The sequence below is a fragment of the Moschus berezovskii genome, chromosome 8, assembly GCF_049115385.1.
Source record: "Moschus berezovskii isolate FMDL1 chromosome 8, NW_MosBer_1.0, whole genome shotgun sequence".
NCBI lineage: Eukaryota > Metazoa > Chordata > Mammalia > Artiodactyla > Moschidae > Moschus > Moschus berezovskii.
This window is the reverse complement of record NC_142467.1, coordinates 2,298,676-2,319,034: the sequence shown is the minus strand read 5'-3', so window position 1 is coordinate 2,319,034 and position 20,359 is coordinate 2,298,676. Positions and strand designations below refer to the sequence as shown.

At 44.1% G+C, this 20,359-nt stretch overlaps 1 protein-coding gene across 4 annotated transcripts in view; it reads left to right on the top strand.

Moving 5' to 3' along the window:
• The window catches only part of FER (FER tyrosine kinase), a 467,424-nt gene extending 447,600 nt beyond the window's left edge, over positions 1–19,824 (top strand). For all 4 annotated transcript variants that reach the window (XM_088838427.1, XM_055430188.2, XM_088838426.1 and 1 more), the window contains 3 exons: positions 3,489–3,643; positions 9,293–9,415; positions 10,781–19,824. In XM_088838427.1, coding sequence (XP_088694553.1) covers positions 3,489–3,643; positions 9,293–9,415; positions 10,781–10,926 — 424 coding nt within the window. In that variant the 3' untranslated portion in view covers positions 10,927–19,824. The remainder of the gene's footprint in view (positions 1–3,488; positions 3,644–9,292; positions 9,416–10,780) is intronic.
• Positions 19,825–20,359: the final 535 nt, after the last annotated feature.

Here is a 20,359-nt window from a genome sequence, read left to right as displayed (position 1 = left end):
TCTTCCAGCCCAGCGTTCCTCATGATGTACCTGCATATAAGTTAAATAAGCAAGGTGACAATATACAGCCTTGACATACTCCTTTTCCTATTTGGAACCAGTCGGTTGTTCCATGTACAGTTCTGACTGTTGCTTCCTGACCTGCATACAGGTTTCTCAAGAGGCAAGTCAGTTTTATGTGTGGCACAGAGTTGAAGTCAGCCCACACATATACAGCAAGTTAACAACAATATATTTTCCCTCTAATCAGGCTTTCACTTTTTTATTGGAATAGCCTTTGGAGGTAGGAGGATTGAAAAGCACTAGGGTTCAAATAAATTTTTTTTTTTAATCAAAGGAAAAAGATTCTTGAAGAATACAATGATGGTAATGCTCTTACAGCACAAATCCACTCTGTGCCACACATAAAAGTGAAGTTTCTAAATCAGTGAATAAGAGGCCTTTGACATAAGGAGTAATGATCTATGATCTTAATATATTAATTACTAACACATTTGCTTATAGAATGATAAATGTACAAAGTAATCTATGAGATATACTTAAATTTTCCTTTTAAGTAGTTTCATATAAAGGAAAAAACTTGAAATGTAATACCCATAGGACAAAGTTTATACTGCTACCAAGAATAGCTTATGTTTCATTGAGGCACATTTGACTTTGGTTCTGGTGTTAAAACTTTGACAGAGATAGTTTAAATAAAGCTTATTTATAACCTGGTGCCATAAATATCAATTTCTCTGATATTTTCATTTAATTAGATAAATATCGGGCTTAAATGGCATTCTGTAAATGTTTAAATTGACTTTAAACGTAATCATTTTAACATCTATGATAAATAGTAAATAAACAAGATCCTGCACACCTTAAAAAAAAAAAAAAAAAAGGCAGGTCAGGTGGTCTGGTATTCCCATCTTTTTCAGAATTTCCCACAGTTTATTGTGATCCACACAGTCAAAGGCTTTGGCATAGTCAATGAAGCAGAAATAGATGCTCTTCTGGAACTCTCTTGCTTTCTCCATGATTCAGCGGATGTTGGCAATTTGATCTCTTGATGCCTCTGCCTTTTCTAAAACCTGCTTGAACATCTGGGAGTTCACGGTTCACATATTGCTGAAGCCTGGCTTGGAGAATTTTGAGCATGACTTTACTAGCGTGTGAGATGAGTGCAATTGTGTGGTAGTTTGAGCATTCTTTGGCATTCCCTTTCTTTGGGATTGGAATGAAGACTGACCTTTTCCAGCAGCACAGCAGCATATCATCCTTCAAAACCTAAGTCACACTGTGTCAATCCTGTGTGCAGAACCCTGCCTACCCCCTAGCTGATAAAATCCAAGGGGCTTAGTATTAAAAGGCCACGCATCATTTGGTCCTGGCTCACTCTGATTAAATCTGTCTTCTCACTTACACATTCCACTCCAGCTCTGCTGGCGTCCTTGATGTTCCTTGAATATACCAAGTATGGGCCAATTTTAGGGCCTTTGTATCTATAAATACTATTCCTTCTACCCTGAATGCTCTTCACCTAGATATCCCCATGTCTTGCTCCTTAGCTTCTTTCGGGTCTTTGATCAAATATCACATTATCAAAGAGACCTTTCCTAACAACCTATCTAAAATAGGATTCCCTCTTGAAAACTTTTTCCCTTTATATAGCTCTTTCTCTTCTTAACCCTTAACATTCTTTGACCTTTCTTCTGATATTCTGTGTGTGTACATGCTCATATACTTTATTTGTATGTCTGTATATAGACATCTGTATTACATATATGAATCTGATTATTGAACGTCTTCCCCACTAGATTTAGAGTGCAGCCTGCGTCTCTTTTGTTAACCACCATCTTTCTATTAGTTAAGGGAGGTCAAGATAAGAGTTCTCTGACAGAGAAATGTAATGGGTACTTCCCCTTTCTTTTAAAGAAACTAAACTTCTTCACAATACTTTGGCCACCTCATGTGACGAGTTGACTCACTGGAAAAGACTCTGATGCTGGGAAAGGTTGGGGGTGGGAGGAGAAGGGGACGACAGAGAATGAGATGGCTGGATGGCATCACTGACTCTGTGGACATGAGTTTGAGTGAACTCCGGGAGTTGGTGATGGACAGGGAGGCCTGGCGTGCTGTGATTCATGGGGTCGCGGAGAGTCGGACATGACTGAGCGACTGAACTGAACTGAACTGAAACAGTTCTTCTGCTTATATCTCATTGGCCAGTATTTAGATTATGGCTGGAGCTAGCTGCAGGGGAGGTTTCAAGTCTCACAGAAGTCTCATTTGAGCTAAGAATGAATGAAGAGGAGCGAGCTATGCAAAAGTCTAGAAGGCGAGTACTCCAGGCAAAGGGAATAGCGAAGTGCAAAGCCCTACTGTGGAAATAAGCTTGTCATGTAGAGAGGGTTTATCCTATGTTTGGGGACAAAACGAAGTTGAGTGTGGCTGGAATAAGCAACTTTGGAGAGACCAGAACACGATAGAGGCTTCCCAGGTGGCGCTGGTAGTAAAGAACCCCCTGCCAGTGCAGGAGACGAAAGAGACTCATGTTTGATCCCTGGGTCGGGAAGATCCCCTGGATGAGGGCATGGCAACCCACTCCAGTGTTCTTGCCTGGGACATTCCGTGGACAGAGGAGCCTGGCGGGCTGCCGTCCGTGGGGGCGCAAGGAGTCAGACTTAGTCCGTCAGTGACACGCGGAACACGGGGAGAGAGGCGGGGCGGACCACCGGGGAGAGAGGAGGGGCAGACGACTGGGAGAGAGGCGGGGCGGACCACCGGGGAGCGTTTTGCACACCCCCGGTGCAAAAAGGGGGAAAGAAGGAGAGAGAGAGAGGCGGGGCGGACCACCGGGGAGGGTTTTGCACACCCCCGGTGCAAAAAGGGGGAAAGAAGGGGAGAGAGAGGCGGGGCGGACCACCGTGGAGGGTTTTGCACACCCCCAGTGCAAAAAGGGGGAAAGAAAAAAGAAAGGCACCAGCCTCTTTGGCATCTCAGCCATTCTCCAGCCTTTGGGGAATTCCAGAGATATACTGCCAAAGGCACACGCAGCTATTTAAGTAACTGAAAGTAAAGAAAATGGAAACTTTCAGTTTCCCCATCGCACCCGTCACATTGCATGAGTTGAGTAGTCACGTGGTCCGTGCTGCCTCCCAGCCAGCACACACGGGGCCCGCGGGGCCGCATACCTCCTTGTCCCAGAAAGTTCTGTTAGTGCAGCTCCGGGACAGCCAGTCAGAAGAGGAGTAATACCGAGTCTGCTCAGTCTCTCCTGTGACTTTTCTTCTAACCCTAGAATCAGTGCTCTCTGTTTACGTGGAAATGCCGCCTGTGGTGCCTAGATTAGCATGTGGCCCGTCGCATACGCACATGTTCTCGTGGCGATTTTTACCTGTGACAGAAAGACTAGTAACCTCATTATGAGCACACTGCAGATGTGAAAATGCAAAGTGTGGAAGTCATCAATGTGAACGGCGTTTTCTGTGTCTTATTGTGACCAGGGATCTTGCTGCAAGAAACTGCCTGGTAGGTGAAAATAACGTGCTGAAAATCAGTGACTTTGGAATGTCTCGTCAAGAGGACGGTGGTGTGTATTCATCTTCTGGCCTGAAGCAGATCCCCATTAAGTGGACGGCACCAGAAGCACTTAATTACGGTAAGAAGAGACCCTTCCTTTCTGGTGGTCAAAGCGGACTCCATCAGCATGAAACATTCACAGGCAGAGTCCCCGGGCAGAGCAGAGCACGAGTGAGAATCAGCTGAGGGGCAGCACACAGGGTATGTGAGTGTTCAGACTTTGCACACTTGAGTACAGGCTTAATTCAGCAATTTTATTGATCAGATTTCTGTGTGTAAGACTGCTAGATTTAAAAGATGGATAGCGTTACAAGCACTGTTGAGTATGAGTGTGCATCTGAAAGTTTCTGTTGTGGTCCAAGGACAAGATTATTTCTATTTTAATAGTCAGATTAGACCCAGAGTAAAAGTGTTGTGAGGCTCTGGACCATTTCCTCTGAATGCCTTATATTTGGTCCAGTAACCTCGTCTGATGTTAGGTCCCTAAAATACTGAGTCTGCAGTCTCTCACTCTGAGAGACTGACATGGTTTCCTAGCATCTCAGTCTCCGGGACTTGTATAGATCTTTTGGGAAGAGAGAGATGGAGTATGTGTGTATACATATCTGAGTCACTTTGCTGTTCACCTGAACCTCAGAGGACATTCTGAGTCAACTACCCTCCAGTATAAAATGAAAATCAAACTTAAAACTTGCCATAAAATTATTCTTTGTTAATTTAAAGTGAAAAGTACTTCATCATGAAAACTTAATATAAAGTACTTACAAAAGTCTGAATGCCTAAATTAAAGACAGGTAATTTAGAAAAAGCTTTGAGGTAAGATTCATGTGACATAAAACTGACCGTTGTAAAGTGAACAGTTCAGGGGCATTTAGTACCTTCACAGTGCTGCACAAATACTGCCTCTGTCTAGTTCTAAAACATCTTCCTCACTCCAGAATAAAACCTTACTCCCGTATTAAGAAGTTCCTTCCCCAGCCGCTGGCAACCACAGACCTGCTTTTGGCTGCTATGTATATACCTAATCTGCCTATTTCATATAAATGGAGTCATATAATATGTGACCATTGGTGTATGACTTCTTTCACCTAGCACAAGGTTTTCACGGTTCAACCATGTTGCAGCATGTATCATTATTTTACTCCTTTTTACAGCACAATAATATTCTACTGCAAGTATCTGCCACAGTTTGCTTATCCGTTCATCCATTGATCTGTATTTGAGCAGCGTTTACCTTTAGGCTGCTATGAATAGTGCTGCTTTAAACATCTGTATACTAGGAGTTATTTGTGTACCTGTTTTCAGTTAATTCTGAGTACACACTAGGGAATACGGTAATTCTGTGCTTAAGTGTTTGACCGAATGTTTTCCAGATCAAGCTTTGGAATATAATTGTTTTGAAAGTGAGTTGGGATGGATCCAGACGCCACAACCAGCTTTGTATTTTGCATGTCAGCAATGCTATGGAATAGATATGTGCAGGTAGTTGTCATTGTAAGAAGCTGACTAAGCTGTTCTAATTTCCAGCATTGCAGTTTTTTAACTTAATACTTCAGGGATACTAAGCCTCACCCTTAGTCTGTCTTCCCATGTGCTGGCAAGGGAAGTGATGGTAAGCTTTGAGGAATTCCACCACTTCTCAAAATCCAGAGAACATGGCAGTCCTGCTATTTTCCACAGTGATTCTTCTCTGGGGTGGTTATTACTCTGAGGCTATATTCCTAAGGAGAGCAATCACAAGATGAAAGAAAGGACTGTAATCTTTTTTTTAATGGAGACATTTTCTTAGATAATGAAACATTGCTAAGCACCTTCTTGTTGATTCTTATAGCAGCCCTATTAGGGAGTCAGTGCAGGAATAGGGAGCCTTAAATACTTATCAATAAAATCCACTCTCTAGAATGTGTTCTTAATCCTGTTTGCCAGATTCTCTATATTACATTGCCTTTAAAATCTCTCTTGCTGCTAAGCAATTATGCCAGTAAAATTCTGCCTTTTAATCAGAGCGTATTTTAGTTGAATTTCAAGCTGACAAAAGTATTTACCAAATACTTTAATTCAGAATTCTAATTCCAATATCTGTAAGAGCCAGACCTAAATTAAGCATGTCATAGAATAAAGACATGCTTCCCTGGTGGCTCAGATGGTAAAGAATCTGTGTGTAATGCTGGAGACCTGGATTTGATGCCTGTTGGGAAGATCCCCTGGAGGAGGGTCTGGCAGCCCACTCCAGTATTCTTGCCTGGAGATTCCCATGGACAGATGAGCCTGGTGGGCTGCAGGCCACAGGGTCACAGAGAGTCAGACATGACTGAGCAACTAAGCACAGCACACATGAAGATCTTCGATGGGCAGTGAGGGACTACTGTCAGCAGTCTTTCATGTTAATTTTATAGAATACTGAACAACACACCCTCTCATCACAAACTGAAAATGGCTTAAAGACGTAAACCTAAGTCTTTAAGACACCATACAACTCCTAGAAAAGATCATAGAAAAAACATCCTCTGACATGAAGCATACCAGTGTTTTCTAAAGCCAGTCTCCCAAGGCAATAGAAATAAAAACAAAAATAAGCTAATGGGCCCTAATCAAACTTACAAGCTTTTGCACAGCAAAGGAAACTAAACGCGAGAACACAACCTGCAGAATGGCAGGAAATACTTGGAAATGATGCGATTAACAGAGGCTTCATTTCAAAAGTATGCAAGCAGTTCACACAACTCAACAACAGATAAACAACCCAATAGACATTTCTCCAAAGAAGATAAACAAATGACCAGCAGGCACATGAAAAGATGCTCAGCATCACTAATTATCAGAGAAATGCAAATCAAAACTGCAGTGAGGTACCACCTCACAGCAGTCAGAATGGCCATTGTTAAGAAGTCTACAAATAAATGCGGGAGAGGGTGTGGAGAAAAGGGAAGCCACTGTTGGTGGGAATGTAATTGGGTACAGCCACTGTGGAAAACAAGATGGGGGTTCCTCAGAAAACCAAACGCAGAATTACCGTATGATCTAGCCAGGCTGCTCCTGGGCATATATCCGGACAAAATTCTAATTGAAAAAGATTCACGGACCCCTGTGTTCACAGTAGCAGTGTTTACAATAGCCGAGGCATGGAAACAACCTCAGTGTCCATCAGCAGGTGCATGGACACAGAAGATGAGGTCCACTTACGCAGCGGGCTGAGAGAGAAGGACGTGATGCCATTGCCATGACACGGGTGCGACTGGAGACGGCCACACTAGGTGAAGTAAGAAAGAGGAAGACAGGCTCCATGCGGCCCGCTCACACGTGGGGTCTCCGCCGTGACGCGAGCGAACCCGTTACACAGAGCCGCAGACGTAGAGGACCAGCTGGCAGTAGCCAAGCAGGAGGGGGTTGGGGTTAGCAGACACAGGCTTTCATGTACAGAGTGGGTAAACAGGGTCCCGCTTTATATATTTATATACAGAGAATATTCACTGTCCTATGATAAACCATAATGGAAAAGAATACTTTTTAAAAATGTATGTACATGTATAACTGAATCATCTTGCTGTACAGCAGAAATTAATACTGTAAGTCAACTATACCTCAATAAAAATATTGATAAAAAATTTTAAATGCAGAACAGTTTAGATGAGGGCGAGATTTCTAACAGGATAAGAAGGAAGTCAGGAGTGTTTATTACCCAATCCAGTGAGAGGGTTCCTGAGTGTGTGTGCATGTCACAGCAAACCTGAGAAGCGGTTTAGTTCTCCCAGAATAAAATTACTGAAGATTGGCTCTAAATCCTAGCATGTTTTAACAAGAGAAAATATATTTTGTGAAAGTTGTGTTTGTTCTACATGGAGGTGTGATGTAAAGCGTGGCTGCTGTAATTAATACTATATTGTATATCTGAAAGTTGCTAAAAGGGTAGATCCTTAAAGTTCTCATCACAAGAAAAAAAATGTGACAGTGGATTATAGTGTTAACTAGACTTACTGTGATCATTTTGCAATATATACAAATAGTGAATCATCCTGCTGTACAACTGAAACTCATATAATGTTGTATGTCAATTATACCTCAGTAAGAAACACTAATTAATTCCTTAAAATAATCCAGTTAAAACCAGGTTCAGAAGTCAGGCCACAGAGCTCGGTTTGAGCCGTCACTCCCAGAGTGTGGTCCTGGTTTACAGCCCGAGTGGCCACTCTTGGCCTCTGCCCAGATACCGTCTGACGGAGAGGCACTGGGTTCTCTGTGCCACACGCGTCCTTGAAGCGTAAGTCAGTCCTAACTTGTGGCAGGTTGAATGATTTCATAAAAAGCTTTAAATCACTGGATGTCAGCCACGGAAAGAGTGGATGCACAGACAAGGCAACTAAGCTTGGTGCTGATCCGCATAGTGAGTGTCCATAATTACTGTCGAGAGAGAAGGAGACTAACTCACAAAGCTGGAGCCGACGATCCCCCGGAACACTCCAGTCTCTGACACCAGGGCAGTTAGCGCAGCGCTGGTGTGCTATGTCCTTGTCCTGTTTGCAAGAAAGAGAAAAGGCGGCCTGCTCAAATTAACAAGACATGTTTAGAGGCTGCTAAGTCGCTTCAGTCGTGTCCAACTCTGTGTGACCCCATACACGGCAGCCCACCAGGCTCCCCGTCCCTGGGATTCTCCAGGCAAGAACACTGGAGTGGGTTGCCATTTCCTTCTCCAATGCATGAAAGTGAAAAGGGAAAGTGAAGTCGCTCAGTCGTGTCTGACTCTTAGCGACCCCATGGACTGCAGCCCACCAGGCTCCTCCGTCCATGGGATTTTCTAGGCAAGAGTACTGGAGTAGGGTGCCATTGCCTCTTTTAGAGGCTCAGTTCAGTTCAGTTCAGTCGCTCAGTCGTGTCCGACTCTTTGCAACCCCATGAATCACTAGGCATTTATAAATCTGGGAATGGCAGAAGTATGTTAGAAAATCTTGGAAATTCTTAGCCTTTTTGCTTCTGCTCCTTGATGTCACGTTAATTCCAGAAGGTATCTTTGTTTATCTTTTTTATCTCTGTGTTTGTCTAGAAGATTACCAAAGGGAAAAAACAAAACCAAGAGCATAGCTTATGTAATTCAGTAAAACAGGTGCACCAAGATATTTTGACAAAACTAAGCACCATGTAATTTAAAGAACTTGTTTTTATCAGCAAGCTATGTTAATTTCTACTCTATGCAAAACACAGAAAAATGAATTTTCCATAAATGAAACTGTCAATGGAGAAAATGAGACCTTTAGGCATGTAAGAATATCTGTAAACAGTGATGAGTAAAAAAAAACTGAAGTTAAGAAACTTTCCTTGTTGCTCTGACTTTGTAATTTCAGTAGAAAGAAATTGAATGCAGGCAGAAAACCAAATTACATAACTCCTAGCTTATTTAATCTCCTAGGCATTGATGTATACAAATTTATATCTTTTTTATATAAACCATCCAGCTCATTTAGAGGCCACAGAGAGTAAGGTTGCATACTGAGTGAGTATATGTTCTTGGTGGGGGAAATGTGATTTGGAAGGTGGTTTGGTTAAACTAACAACCTGAAGACTGTTCATTTAATTGGTATATTACTCCTCCTGGAAAGCAAAACTAGTCAAGAGAATACGATCACTAATTGTTGAGTTCCTGGTAAGTTTAAACATGTGACTGATACAGACACACACAACCAGAAATTGCCATCTGCTCACCCAGTGCGCTGGCTGTGATTTGTCCACCCTCCAGGGAGATACAGTTCTGAGAGTGACGTGTGGAGCTTCGGCATCCTGCTCTGGGAGACCTTCAGCCTGGGGGTCTGCCCCTACCCCGGAATGACAAACCAGCAGGCACGGGAACAGGTGGAAAGAGGTGAGCCCCAGACACAGGGTAGCAGTGTTCAAGGCCGACACCCGGGGCAGGCTGAGGCTGCGTCTGCATTTCCCGGGCAGAGGAAGGCGGTGCTGTTTGGGTACGTGATAGACAGAAGTGTGTATGTGTTTAGTCACTCAGATGTGTCCAACCCTGCGACCCCATGGACTGTAGCCCACCAGGCTCCTCTGTCCATGGGATTTCAAAGGCAAGAATACTGGTTGGGTTGCTGTTTCCTTCTCCAGGGGATCTTCCCAACCCAGGGATTGAAGCCAGGTCTCCTGCTTGGCAGGGGGATTCTTTATCACGAGCTATCAGCGAAGCCCAATCGAAAAGGTGTTGGTACATCTACTTTTGAACCTGAAGGATGGTGTGGATCTTACACAATTCAAAAACCAACCACCAAGACTTTGAAACATCCCAGAGCCTTAGGAATAGAAAGCTCTAGGCTCTTCTTCCACTGCCTTTGCCTAGCACAACATCTGCAAGGCTGTGCCATTCACTCTCTTCCAGGGAAACAGTTAAGAGGCTGAGGAACAGTTCCTGTTTTTTATTCTATGCCAAATAAACACTGTTAATGTCCCTACTAATTGAAAAGTAGTTAGACTTCAGGAAGAAGTCGACAGTCTTGTAAAAGTTCTAAAGAAACCCTGTGGTATTCTCAGATCAAAGGCAGGCCTGAGCATGTGATGGTGACACCCTTATGTGGACCTGTGTGTCCACAGCTTTCAACAAAAAATACTTTTAACAAATGCCAGCGCCCTAGCTTCAGGCCTCTCCATGGGGGCATGGTTGTAGGGTTGGGGGCAGGAGGGTGACTTGCCAGCATCCTTCCTAACCCTGAGGACATGCGGATAAGCACACACATCCCACCCAGCACCCTGCTGGGGCACTGCCTGGTGACTATGAATTAAAGATTCTTCTCAGCTGTAAAGAAGTATGACTTGTATTCATGCTCATTTCACTTTTGAGGTAATGTTTCTAAATCCTCATCCTCTCTTCACCGTCAGAAACCTGAGCGGAAAAGATGATTTTTTAAAAAACACTGCCCATAGCATCTAAAAGCTAATACTTAGAGCAGCTAAAGCATGCACTTGTATGGGATGTTTCTCACAGTAGGCTTTGTTCATTTGTCACAAACACAAAATGGGTTCGTGCCACTAGAAGGTAATGATATTGCTCCGTAATACTAAAACCTGCGTTACTTACAGACAAAATAAATCAGCCTGCCCTAACATGGCATTTTTGTTTCTGTTAACCGACAACATACGGTACTGAAAACTGCAAACTGCACGGTGTCCTGTGTGAACAGTGATGTCTGGTTATCCCCATCCTAAATTCTCTGTCCTTCTCTTTTGTCTTCAGGATACCGGATGTCAGCCCCTCAGCACTGTCCAGAGGACATTTTTAAAATCATGATGAAGTGTTGGGATTATAAACCTGAAAACCGCCCCAAGTTCAGTGAACTTCAGAAAGAGCTCGCGGTCATCAAGAAGAAGATCACGTCGTGACAGATCAGCGTGGACGCGGCCTCTCCTCCTGCAGAGTAATACTGTTCTCCTTGTTAACCATGAGTGTATACCATCTTGTGTGCAACCGTCTTCTAAGGTTACTTTTTTATTAACTGTTTTTTAAAATATGTGCTGTTTAAGGAAAAAAAAAAAAAAGGCAAAGGCATTGAAGCAGCAGTCCTTGCACAGGCATTCCCAGCTCAGCCCTGTGGGAGTAGACAGGCATGGGCTCTAGTGTCCGGGGAGCCCGCCTGTCTTTCCCACACGCAGAGCACTGGCGCTCCGCAGGGCTGCTTTCCTCCAGGTCCAGTTGCTACGCCAGCCGTGGACCCCGCTCCAGCCGTCTGTGGTCTGCCTGGCACGCCGTGTCTGCGAGGCACGTCCCGACCAAAGTCAGCTTTCTGCGCCACCAGGGCAGCCGTGTGTTAGTAAATAGCAACTCACACTGAGAACTGTTCAGACCTCCCAGGGGTTTTCTCACCTTTCTCTCCAGAAATAAGCATGAGCCCTGCCCCCGCGTTTCTGTCCTCCGAGTAAGGCTGTGGTTTCCCTCCTCTTGTGTTGGCGATGGTGGCTGGAGTCCCCTCACAGAGCCAGCAGTTGAGGCCATGGCTTTTAGAGACCATTTTAGACAGCTGTGACCTGTGACGGCGAGACCCAGGCTGGAACAGAGTGCTCTGGAGAAGGGGCAGCTAGAGAAGTCATCTCTGAGAAGGGAAGGAAGAAGGAACTCTGCCTTCTTACCAGAGTTATGCCTACACACACACACGTTATGATCCGAATTCATGAACAAGGTTTTGAGAAATGTTTTCAGTTCTTAGATATAGCCCTCTTGGCAACCAAAAATTGTTTAGGGAAACTCCAATGCACAAGTCCACAGAAGTCACAGCACGCTTTGAAGCACCTTCATTTGAGAGGAGACATCTCAGAATTCAATTCCTTTCATCTGTGCTAGTTTCCAGGGCTGTCAGAACTGAATGGTCCCAGTTCATAAACACGTCCCTGTGTGTGCACCCGTGGCCATGTGTGCACGCTCACCACCACCACTTACACACACACACACACACGAAGCCAGGCAGGTGTGAATGGACCGAACGGCTCTGAAGTCACACGAGCGTTATCAAGGAGAAAGCTGCAGAGGCGGCCCTGCTTTGTCCACTATCTGTTCATTTACCCTCACACCGCTGCCTGGGAACTCTTAACCGTTAGCTGACAGCTCTGTGAGCGCAGTTTGGAGATGCGTCACGGGGAGAAAACGCTGCCGAGTTTAAACTAGGATTCTCTTCGGCGGAATCTTAGCCGCATCCAGGGAACTTACCCCATGTTCTGTATATAGTTGCCTCAGGAAACGTGTGTGTGAGAGACGGCCACGCTCAGGGGTAAATGTGGCCTGGGAGCTTTTAGTGAGTGCTCCAGCCTATGTCCAGATGCACAGCAGTGATAGTTTGGTCTGCGTTCAGTGCAGGCGCTTATGGGATGGAAATGCCTCCCGCCTCATCCATCCGCTTGCTGCCTGGGAATATCAGTGCGCACGGAATAATGCTGAAGAGAAAAGGGGCTGTGTGTGCGAGTTTCATACATGTTTCATGATTACCACATCCAGACTAAAATGAAAGCATAATAAACTTGCCCTCAAAAATAATGCAATATACAAAGCAACTTCTTTTAAAAGCAGCTTTGTTTCCCTTCTGTCAAATATGATGAGTAAGTGAAACCTTCTTTTGATGGCATAAACTGTGGTAGATCACAGCACAGACTCAAGATTAAGAGCTCTGGTCTATAGTCACTTGCCAGCTTTCAAAAGCAAGAATAAAATAGGGACATTTCCGCCCTTTGCCAATGCTTCCAAGTGCACTTCTGTAGCATTCTTTATTTAAAAAAAAAAAAAAGTCTCCCATCACTTAGCAGCCCTAAAGCTTAGCTCTCAGCAAAGAGAGAGAATGGGCTTGGGCTTTAATTTTGTGAACAAGACCTGAAGCTTAATCTTTGCATTCTGGTGGAAAGAACGAACACGGCTTTGATATTTCACTCATCCAGGCCATTAGAATTTACAATTCACATCATAACTCTATGCTTAAATTAAAGAAGCTTTTCATAACATTGTGACATCTGCAGCATTTAAATTCTATCTTATTCTGTGTTCCAAAGCAGGCTGTGGTATAGTTCAGGATTAATAACTTCTTTAGGGTCATATCAGTTGTATAGAATATTCAGTTTAATATAAGTATATGCATTAAGAAAAACTTATGCAGACCATTTTTTTACCATTAATTTTGTTGTGCTTGAAGCATAATTTATTCATCCCTTCTGTCACTGATAATTATTGGAATTATGTACTTTAGGAGGCTAATCCATACCCAGAAAGCTCACATGCAAATATTCCTCTGCATTTGCAAGTTGATGTAAGGAAAGATGGCTTCAGAAACATACAAAGTAGACTTGTTTAGTAAGAAAACAGTGATAACCAAAACTGCCACTGGTCTGAATGCAGTTCAGCCAGGTCACAAAGCTTTGTGTCGTGAATGGGTTTTTCAGGTGTTGCATCGCTTCTGTTCCGTTTCTGTCGTCATTCCTTAAATTTATGACTACAGATTAGGGGGCAGGTGAGCCCAGGCAGCCGGACCCTCACCTGCATTTTTCTGTCTTGAGTCACCAAGGAACCTTTGTGAGAAATAGACAGGTAGGTCATTTTTCAAGGAAAGAAATCTTGTCGGGTAGGCATTTATTATCAACACAAGAAACCTAAAATTATTTTGTGTTCCACGTAAGCTAAGGTTACTTCCCAAAGCCAACATTCTCTTTCTCTTCCAGGAAATAATAATAAAGGGCGAATAGGTTTAGTTCAGATGCTCAAACCCGGAGGTTTCATTGCAGTCCATCCTGTCACTGGGTCCCCAGGGAAAGGTCTCATGTAAGCATTTCTCTTTTGTCTCCCAAATTTAATAGTCAATATAGCTCTTCATCCATCGTCCACCGTTTTATCACAAATACTATACTATTGAGACCTCTCACTAGCATTATCAGTGTAGAACATGAGTCTCATGGTTGCAGCCAGTTTTCATATTTCCCAACGTTTTTCATTTGAGGGTCATTTTTAAAAGAAAAGAAAATGTTCAGTCACTGAAATAGTCTTCATTTCCTTTAAACCACAGTATGATTTTCTCGTGTGTGTTAAACTCATGTTTCAGTTGTGCCATGTAGTCTTACATAAAGTTTGGCTAATACCACTAAAGTGCTATGGTTCACAACACTGGTGTGCCGTGTCATGAAGAAAGTGTTTTAATGATATGCCGCACACTCAGGACCGTATAGTGGGGTAAACGAGAAAATGGCCGCACAGAAACCATGTCACGCCCACTGTTCAGTCACCAGTCTCACCGCTTCCTAGTTTGCTCTGGGGAGTCATCGGGTGCGCTGAAAACCTTCCTGCGGTGCCTTGTGGACACTGTTCTGTGACTGCGTCCTCTGAAGTGAGATTAGTTAATATTTTCTAAAAGAAGTTGTTTGCCCTAACCTTCCTTTTACACATGCATACTCCCCCATCACAAGATTGGTATTTTAAATGTTTCTTATCCACAGAATTGACTGTCTGTAAACACTGTTCTGAGTCACATAAAGACTAATTTTTGTATTTAGGAGGTCACAGTCCTCAGTCAAACAGAATAAATGCAAAATACAAAAGACTACAAAGGGGCAGATAATTGCAAAAGACACGGTTTCTTTAGGTATTAATATGTTAGTTAAATGAAAAAGATTTTATATGAAAATGAGTTTATATTACATTTCCATTATACTATTAAGTTAGCATGAAAGTTTACCATTAAAATAAAGTGTTACCTCTTTTATTACTAACTCTGATTTGCTTATAAATACCAGAAAATTTTTTATTAAATATTTTAGTTTTATTTATTTTCTCTCTTTTGAGTTTCATATCCAGTCTGAATACTGAATTAGTTGGGAGGATCCAAAACCACATCTTAATTTCTGCCAAAGACAATACACTGATTTAGAAGTCAGGATTTCACCTACCACGATTACCTACTTGAAGGAGATACTGGTACAGCTGCAGAGTCCCGTAAAATTCTCCTTTAGAAGACGATGCTATAATACAGAAGGTGTGTAAACTATATGTCTCAGTCATAATTCAATTTAAGGAAATATTTATTACCCCTTTAAAACCATCCTACTGCCTCACGCTGATTCAAAGGTTACGTTCTGAATTGTTAAGTGTAGACATTAAAACTCACTCAGCTGCCTAGTAAGGACTGAGATTCTTAGGTGGGAGGAAAACCCTGCTGTACTAAATCCCTAATCACTTTAAATTGTGGAGAAGTGATGAGCGTAGGCTTCAGCGCCTCTGCTAATAAGGCGCCGAGGGGAGTGTGTGCAGAGAAGGAAGAGAAAGATTCCTCCGCGGCAGGAAGATAGATGCAGCCTCTACGGAGACTGTTGGGTAGTTAAAGCGGAATCACGACTCTGACGGTGTCGCTGAGGGGCCCGAGGAATGCAGGGCCAGCAGGTCAGCGCCTTCCCTATGGAAAGTTGAGCAGAAGCAGAGAGGTCACCTGCCAGCGCGGGCCTTCCTGCGGGCGAGCCAACCCCTCTCCCGTCCATGGGAGTGGTCTCCTGTCCCTCGCTCCGAGCCAATGCCGTGACGGCTGACACAAGCTCATGGTCTGGCCGGCTCGCAGGTTTGGCCACATGTGTTCAGACTCAACAGAGACCACTTAAAGTCTCTCTATGTGTGAGTTACTGATCCTCTTTGGTAAACTCAATCGCGGATTATTCACACCTTGCTAGAAATCTGGTTGCAGCGGGGCCGGTCACATAGAAGGGAGAGCGTGCTGAAATCAACGCTGCTTCACCTTGTTGCGGATGGTAACTCACGGGCTCCGAGAAGCCTCCCAGGGAGACCTTCCTGGGATGAGCTCTGCTCTGGGAAAGCGTGCAGGGCAGGAGGAAAATGACCCTTGAATAGCAGTGCTCCTTGTCTTTACACTGGTGGCATAGGAAGCAAAGCAATCGGGGCACCGTCCTGAAGCCCATCTCTGCACAGCCTGGTCAGCCAAGGTCAGACACGGAAGGCAGAGCAGAGACACCGGGAAGGAAGACGGAAGGGCAGAAAGAGCAAGCACAGAGAACCAGCGCGGTTACTCAGGGGCTCACCCGCCAGCAAGTACATGCAGCGTCAGTGAGGGAGGGCAGGCCCTCAAAGGGGAGTTTTGAGCTGCTTCCCACTGTATGTTACTAAACTCATGTACGTCTCGAGTCCCTGCGACATTTCCTAAAGGACACTGAGTCAGCCGTTGGTCTGATTTCCTCTGCGTTCCCTGTACTCTCAAGAGGAAGCCACCGTTGCCTGGTTCTTCTGGAAGACAGCAGACACCACAGAGGTTCAGCCCACCTCTTAAGCAGTGAGGAGCTGAAGGTGGCGCAGGTGTGCCTGAGGGGGTCAGCGCTGGAGGAAGACTGCAGTGAGAGCGCCCACGTTGTGTTTTATGCAAGAAAAGATCCCTCCTGGGGATCTCCTGCTTGCAATGTAAACAGATTTCCGCTTCCCTCCTTGCCAGCAGGCTTGTAGGAGCTTCCAAAGAAGAACATTTAGGAGTCACTAAAAAGATTCATATCTTGAATTCAGACACATTACCTTCCCAAACGTTATCGCTGAAGTCAGAAGATATGAGTGTTCTACGGAGGAATGAAATGTTCTCAGTAATGGTAATGACCCCAGTAGCAGCAGTTTGTAATAAGGTAGCAGCCTTATTCATTCAGGAGCTTTTTTTCAACATCTGCCACATCAGGTTCAAGGAACCGTGCTGGCTGCTAGTTTGTCTGTTTTCTTTCTTTTTTTTTCTTTCTGGTTGGTATTGATTTTTTTCTCTCATACTCAGTTTCTTAATCTTTTTTAACGAAACAGAAGAGCCTTCTCTCATCAGCTTTTATCAGACAGTGTTTTCATCAGCCTAGACTGAAGAGCTTCTCTGATGCTCAGGGTGCCTCCCAGGGAGCTCCCAGGCACCCACCCACCAGGCCGACTGCACACACTCTGTGAGAGGCCCCGGGGCAGATGCAGCTTGGAACGCCGAGAGGCCATGTCATGGTCTGGAGGACACAGGACGACTGGGTGGCATGTGCGTGACCACTGTCAGTTCTTGGGAGATGGTCCCAGGACAGAAGGACTACCGTGGGCAGACGTGCCTGGGGAAGCAGCCTGCTGACTTGGCCGAGGAAGCTCGTTAGGTGACCTAACACCTCCAGAGAAATGTCAAAACACTAAAGGCTATTTTCAACCTCTGGAGATTTTCAGTCTTCTCACTCCATTTTTCTCTGCCAATAAGTTTTATTGTTTCCTTCACCCTCCTCTTGTCAGTAAATGTCTGAAAGTATTTAAGTTGTACAATGCCAGAGAGGTTTTCGATCGTTTTAGGAAAGAGGGTAGCAAGTATGAAGACTCCAGCTTAAACTAAGGCTGAGATTCAGACCCCACAGCACCACTGTGTGGAAACCAAGCTCCGAAGGTTCTCCCAGAGCAGTACTCTTCCTCCGAAGCCAAACATCACCATCCTGTCTGTTGACAGCATCTTAGAATAAGCACCTTCCAGAATCTATCCAAAGCAGATTCTAAAATGACACACTAAGAAACCAGATTTCAACAATTAAAGTGATAACAGAAACACTATTTTCATCTCTCTGTACTCAGTTAAAACACCCATGAGAAAACTGGAACCATCCAGGCAGTTCATCTTATCAGCAGCTAGTGTCTCATTTTGAAAAAATAGGACGGATGTCAGTGGGAAATAGCAGTGTTCTGAGCAACACAGGATGACTATAAGATGGCCATTAAAAAAATAAATCCCAGTTCCCACATTAAAACAGCAGAAATCTGAGGATGAAAAACAAAGTTGTTTGCAAACTTACTAATTTTCTTCATGTCAAATTGTACAGCCTTGGTGGGGGTCATCGTTTGGGTTCCCTGAAAGATATTTACGAAGCAAAAAACTAAATCCCCCCTCTCCAACCCCTGATAGGAACTTGAATTTCCAAGTGCCCTGGATTCAGGGAATCTGGAATGTTATTACTGAGATCCCAGGCAAGAGGACCATCCTGGCAGTTTTGCAAGGTTGTTAATCCATGTTTTTGTTTTTTCAACATGGAAGACAGTGGGGTTGGGGGCAAAACACATTACCTAGAAAGTTTCCTTTTGCAAATAGTTTGACTTGGTAGAAATAAACTTGCTTGCCTGCTGTTAAGAAATGCCCAACTATTGGAAGCAAGTGCAGAGGGCATGGTGCCCAGAGCCACGCTTCACACGACTATGAATGTTTTCCCCTAACCCAAAGCGTAGCTGGTCTTATATTTAGATGACAAGACGCTATGGCGGCCCATTCCCTGCCGTTCTAATTGCTTTGTGGAAGACCAGTCCCAACAGAAATGAACTTACTCGCCATGATTTCTCCTCTGATCCTAGGCCTTTCACACTTGAAATGCACAGAAAATATACATGTTTTAATGGAATTCACTATTTTTGACTTTCGTGTCAAAGAGATTGGTTCCAGAAGGCTCACCTGATTCACTATAACAAGTATGGTTTATAATCCCCTGTGATTCTAAATCCAATCCCAGCTACAGGTTCTGAGCATCAAATCAAAATCAAAGGGGAACTGGTAGACAGGGGTTTTGGTTATTTCAGATTCATGACCCAAGTGGCCAGAAAACAGACTCCCTCTTGCTTGATGACCGTTTCACCATATGAAGTATCAGTCACCCCATGCCATCCGGCGACAGAACCAGACTCTCATCATGGACCAGTGGCCATTTTCCTTCGGCATTGATATTTCCTACTTAAACTGCTTTGCTAGTCAGAGGCGTATATATTTTGTGTTTACCTTATGCTAAATATATTAAAGCAGACAGCCTGCTTAAGTAACATGAGTCCTGCAGGGCTTTGTGGTGGTGTGAGTTCTGACTTTACGGTCTGGTTTCTTGGTGTTTTCTCTTGGTTTGGTCTGGTGGGTGCCCTGAAAGATTGGACCGCTCTGAAGTCATAGCCATACAACCACATAGGGTTAGGAAAAGCCATATAAATGCAGGAGAATCAGGTCAAGTTGTCACAGCCCCGGGAACAGCCCTGACTTCTTCAGGGAGCGCAAGCACACGGGAAGCGAAGACAAAATGTACAGATGTTTTCTGGGCCGTTGGACGGTGGCACCCTGGCCCAAGGTGGACGGGCCCTGGTGTGGGCCGCAGCCAGTGGCAGCAGAAACGCGCCTTTCTGGGTTGCTTCCGCTCCCCTTTGTTAGAAGATGAGGGCAGGATGGTGTGGTGGGAGCGGGACTGCCCTCAGCTCCCCACCATACAGACCTTCCGCCGGGAAGCCTCATTTCAAGCAGGGCACTCCGGTTTACGGTTTCCTTTTCGTGCCAATGTTGTCAGGTTAAAGCACCTGTAATCTTCTGTTGTTATTTTTAAATAATATATTTGTGAAGCAGATTAAAGAAACACTGGAAATAGGGTGCCTCTCATAAAAAGCTCAAGTGTAAGACACACAAGCAAGGCCTTTGGTGAGTTTGTCTGGCTTTGTAAAACAAGTCTGAAAATGAATGAGATGGATATCTGGGTGGGTAGCTGTCTTGTCTTTTACCGTTTTTAATGCGGATCTGTATTTAACACTTATTTATTTGTTAGTTTTACATTCAGAAGAAATACACTTTGGCTAATATTGTAGGATGTTTTTAAATTGTTTTCTACTTTTTAAAAACATAATTTCATCATTTTTGTAAGCATGAATCATTTTTGAATAGCCCCTTTTTCCTTTCCAATAGACCAGTTATCGCTTATAGATCGGTGGGACTTTTTTAAACTGTATTCTTAAAATAAATGTAAAATATTTGTAGCAAACTGTGCCTTGTCTTGCTTAATCTTCCCATCGTGTTTATGTTTCTCTTCCTACTCCGTATAAGTATTCTCTAAGCAGAAGAAAAGGGAGGAGAGATTTCCATGGTAACTGGCCTAAGGACGAATAGTGTGTAAGAAATTATTAGCTTTCAGTTTCTCTGTAATGAAGCTTATGCGTTCTACTGACAATGGGCATGTGTTGCTTCCAGTCCCATCACCGCTTCCTCTGTTTAGAAATCAAAACTGAATTGTAGTTCAAGTCCCATTTCTCTGTGCGGGCTGGCTGTTTGCCAGGGTTTCTGTGGCTGTTGCTTCATAGCAGGATTTGTTTAGACATAACAAGAGGATTCAAGGGAGAAAGGTGGCGGAGAGGGATGTTTGGGAAGAGACTCTGCAAGCCGCTGCTGCATGGCAGTTACCTGCATGCGCCCTTGACGGCTTGCATTCGGGGCTGAGCGGCTCACGGAGCCAAGAGGCTGGACTTCTGTTTCCCCTTCAGTGGGCAAATTGATAACCTTTCTAAAACGCAGGCTGTGGT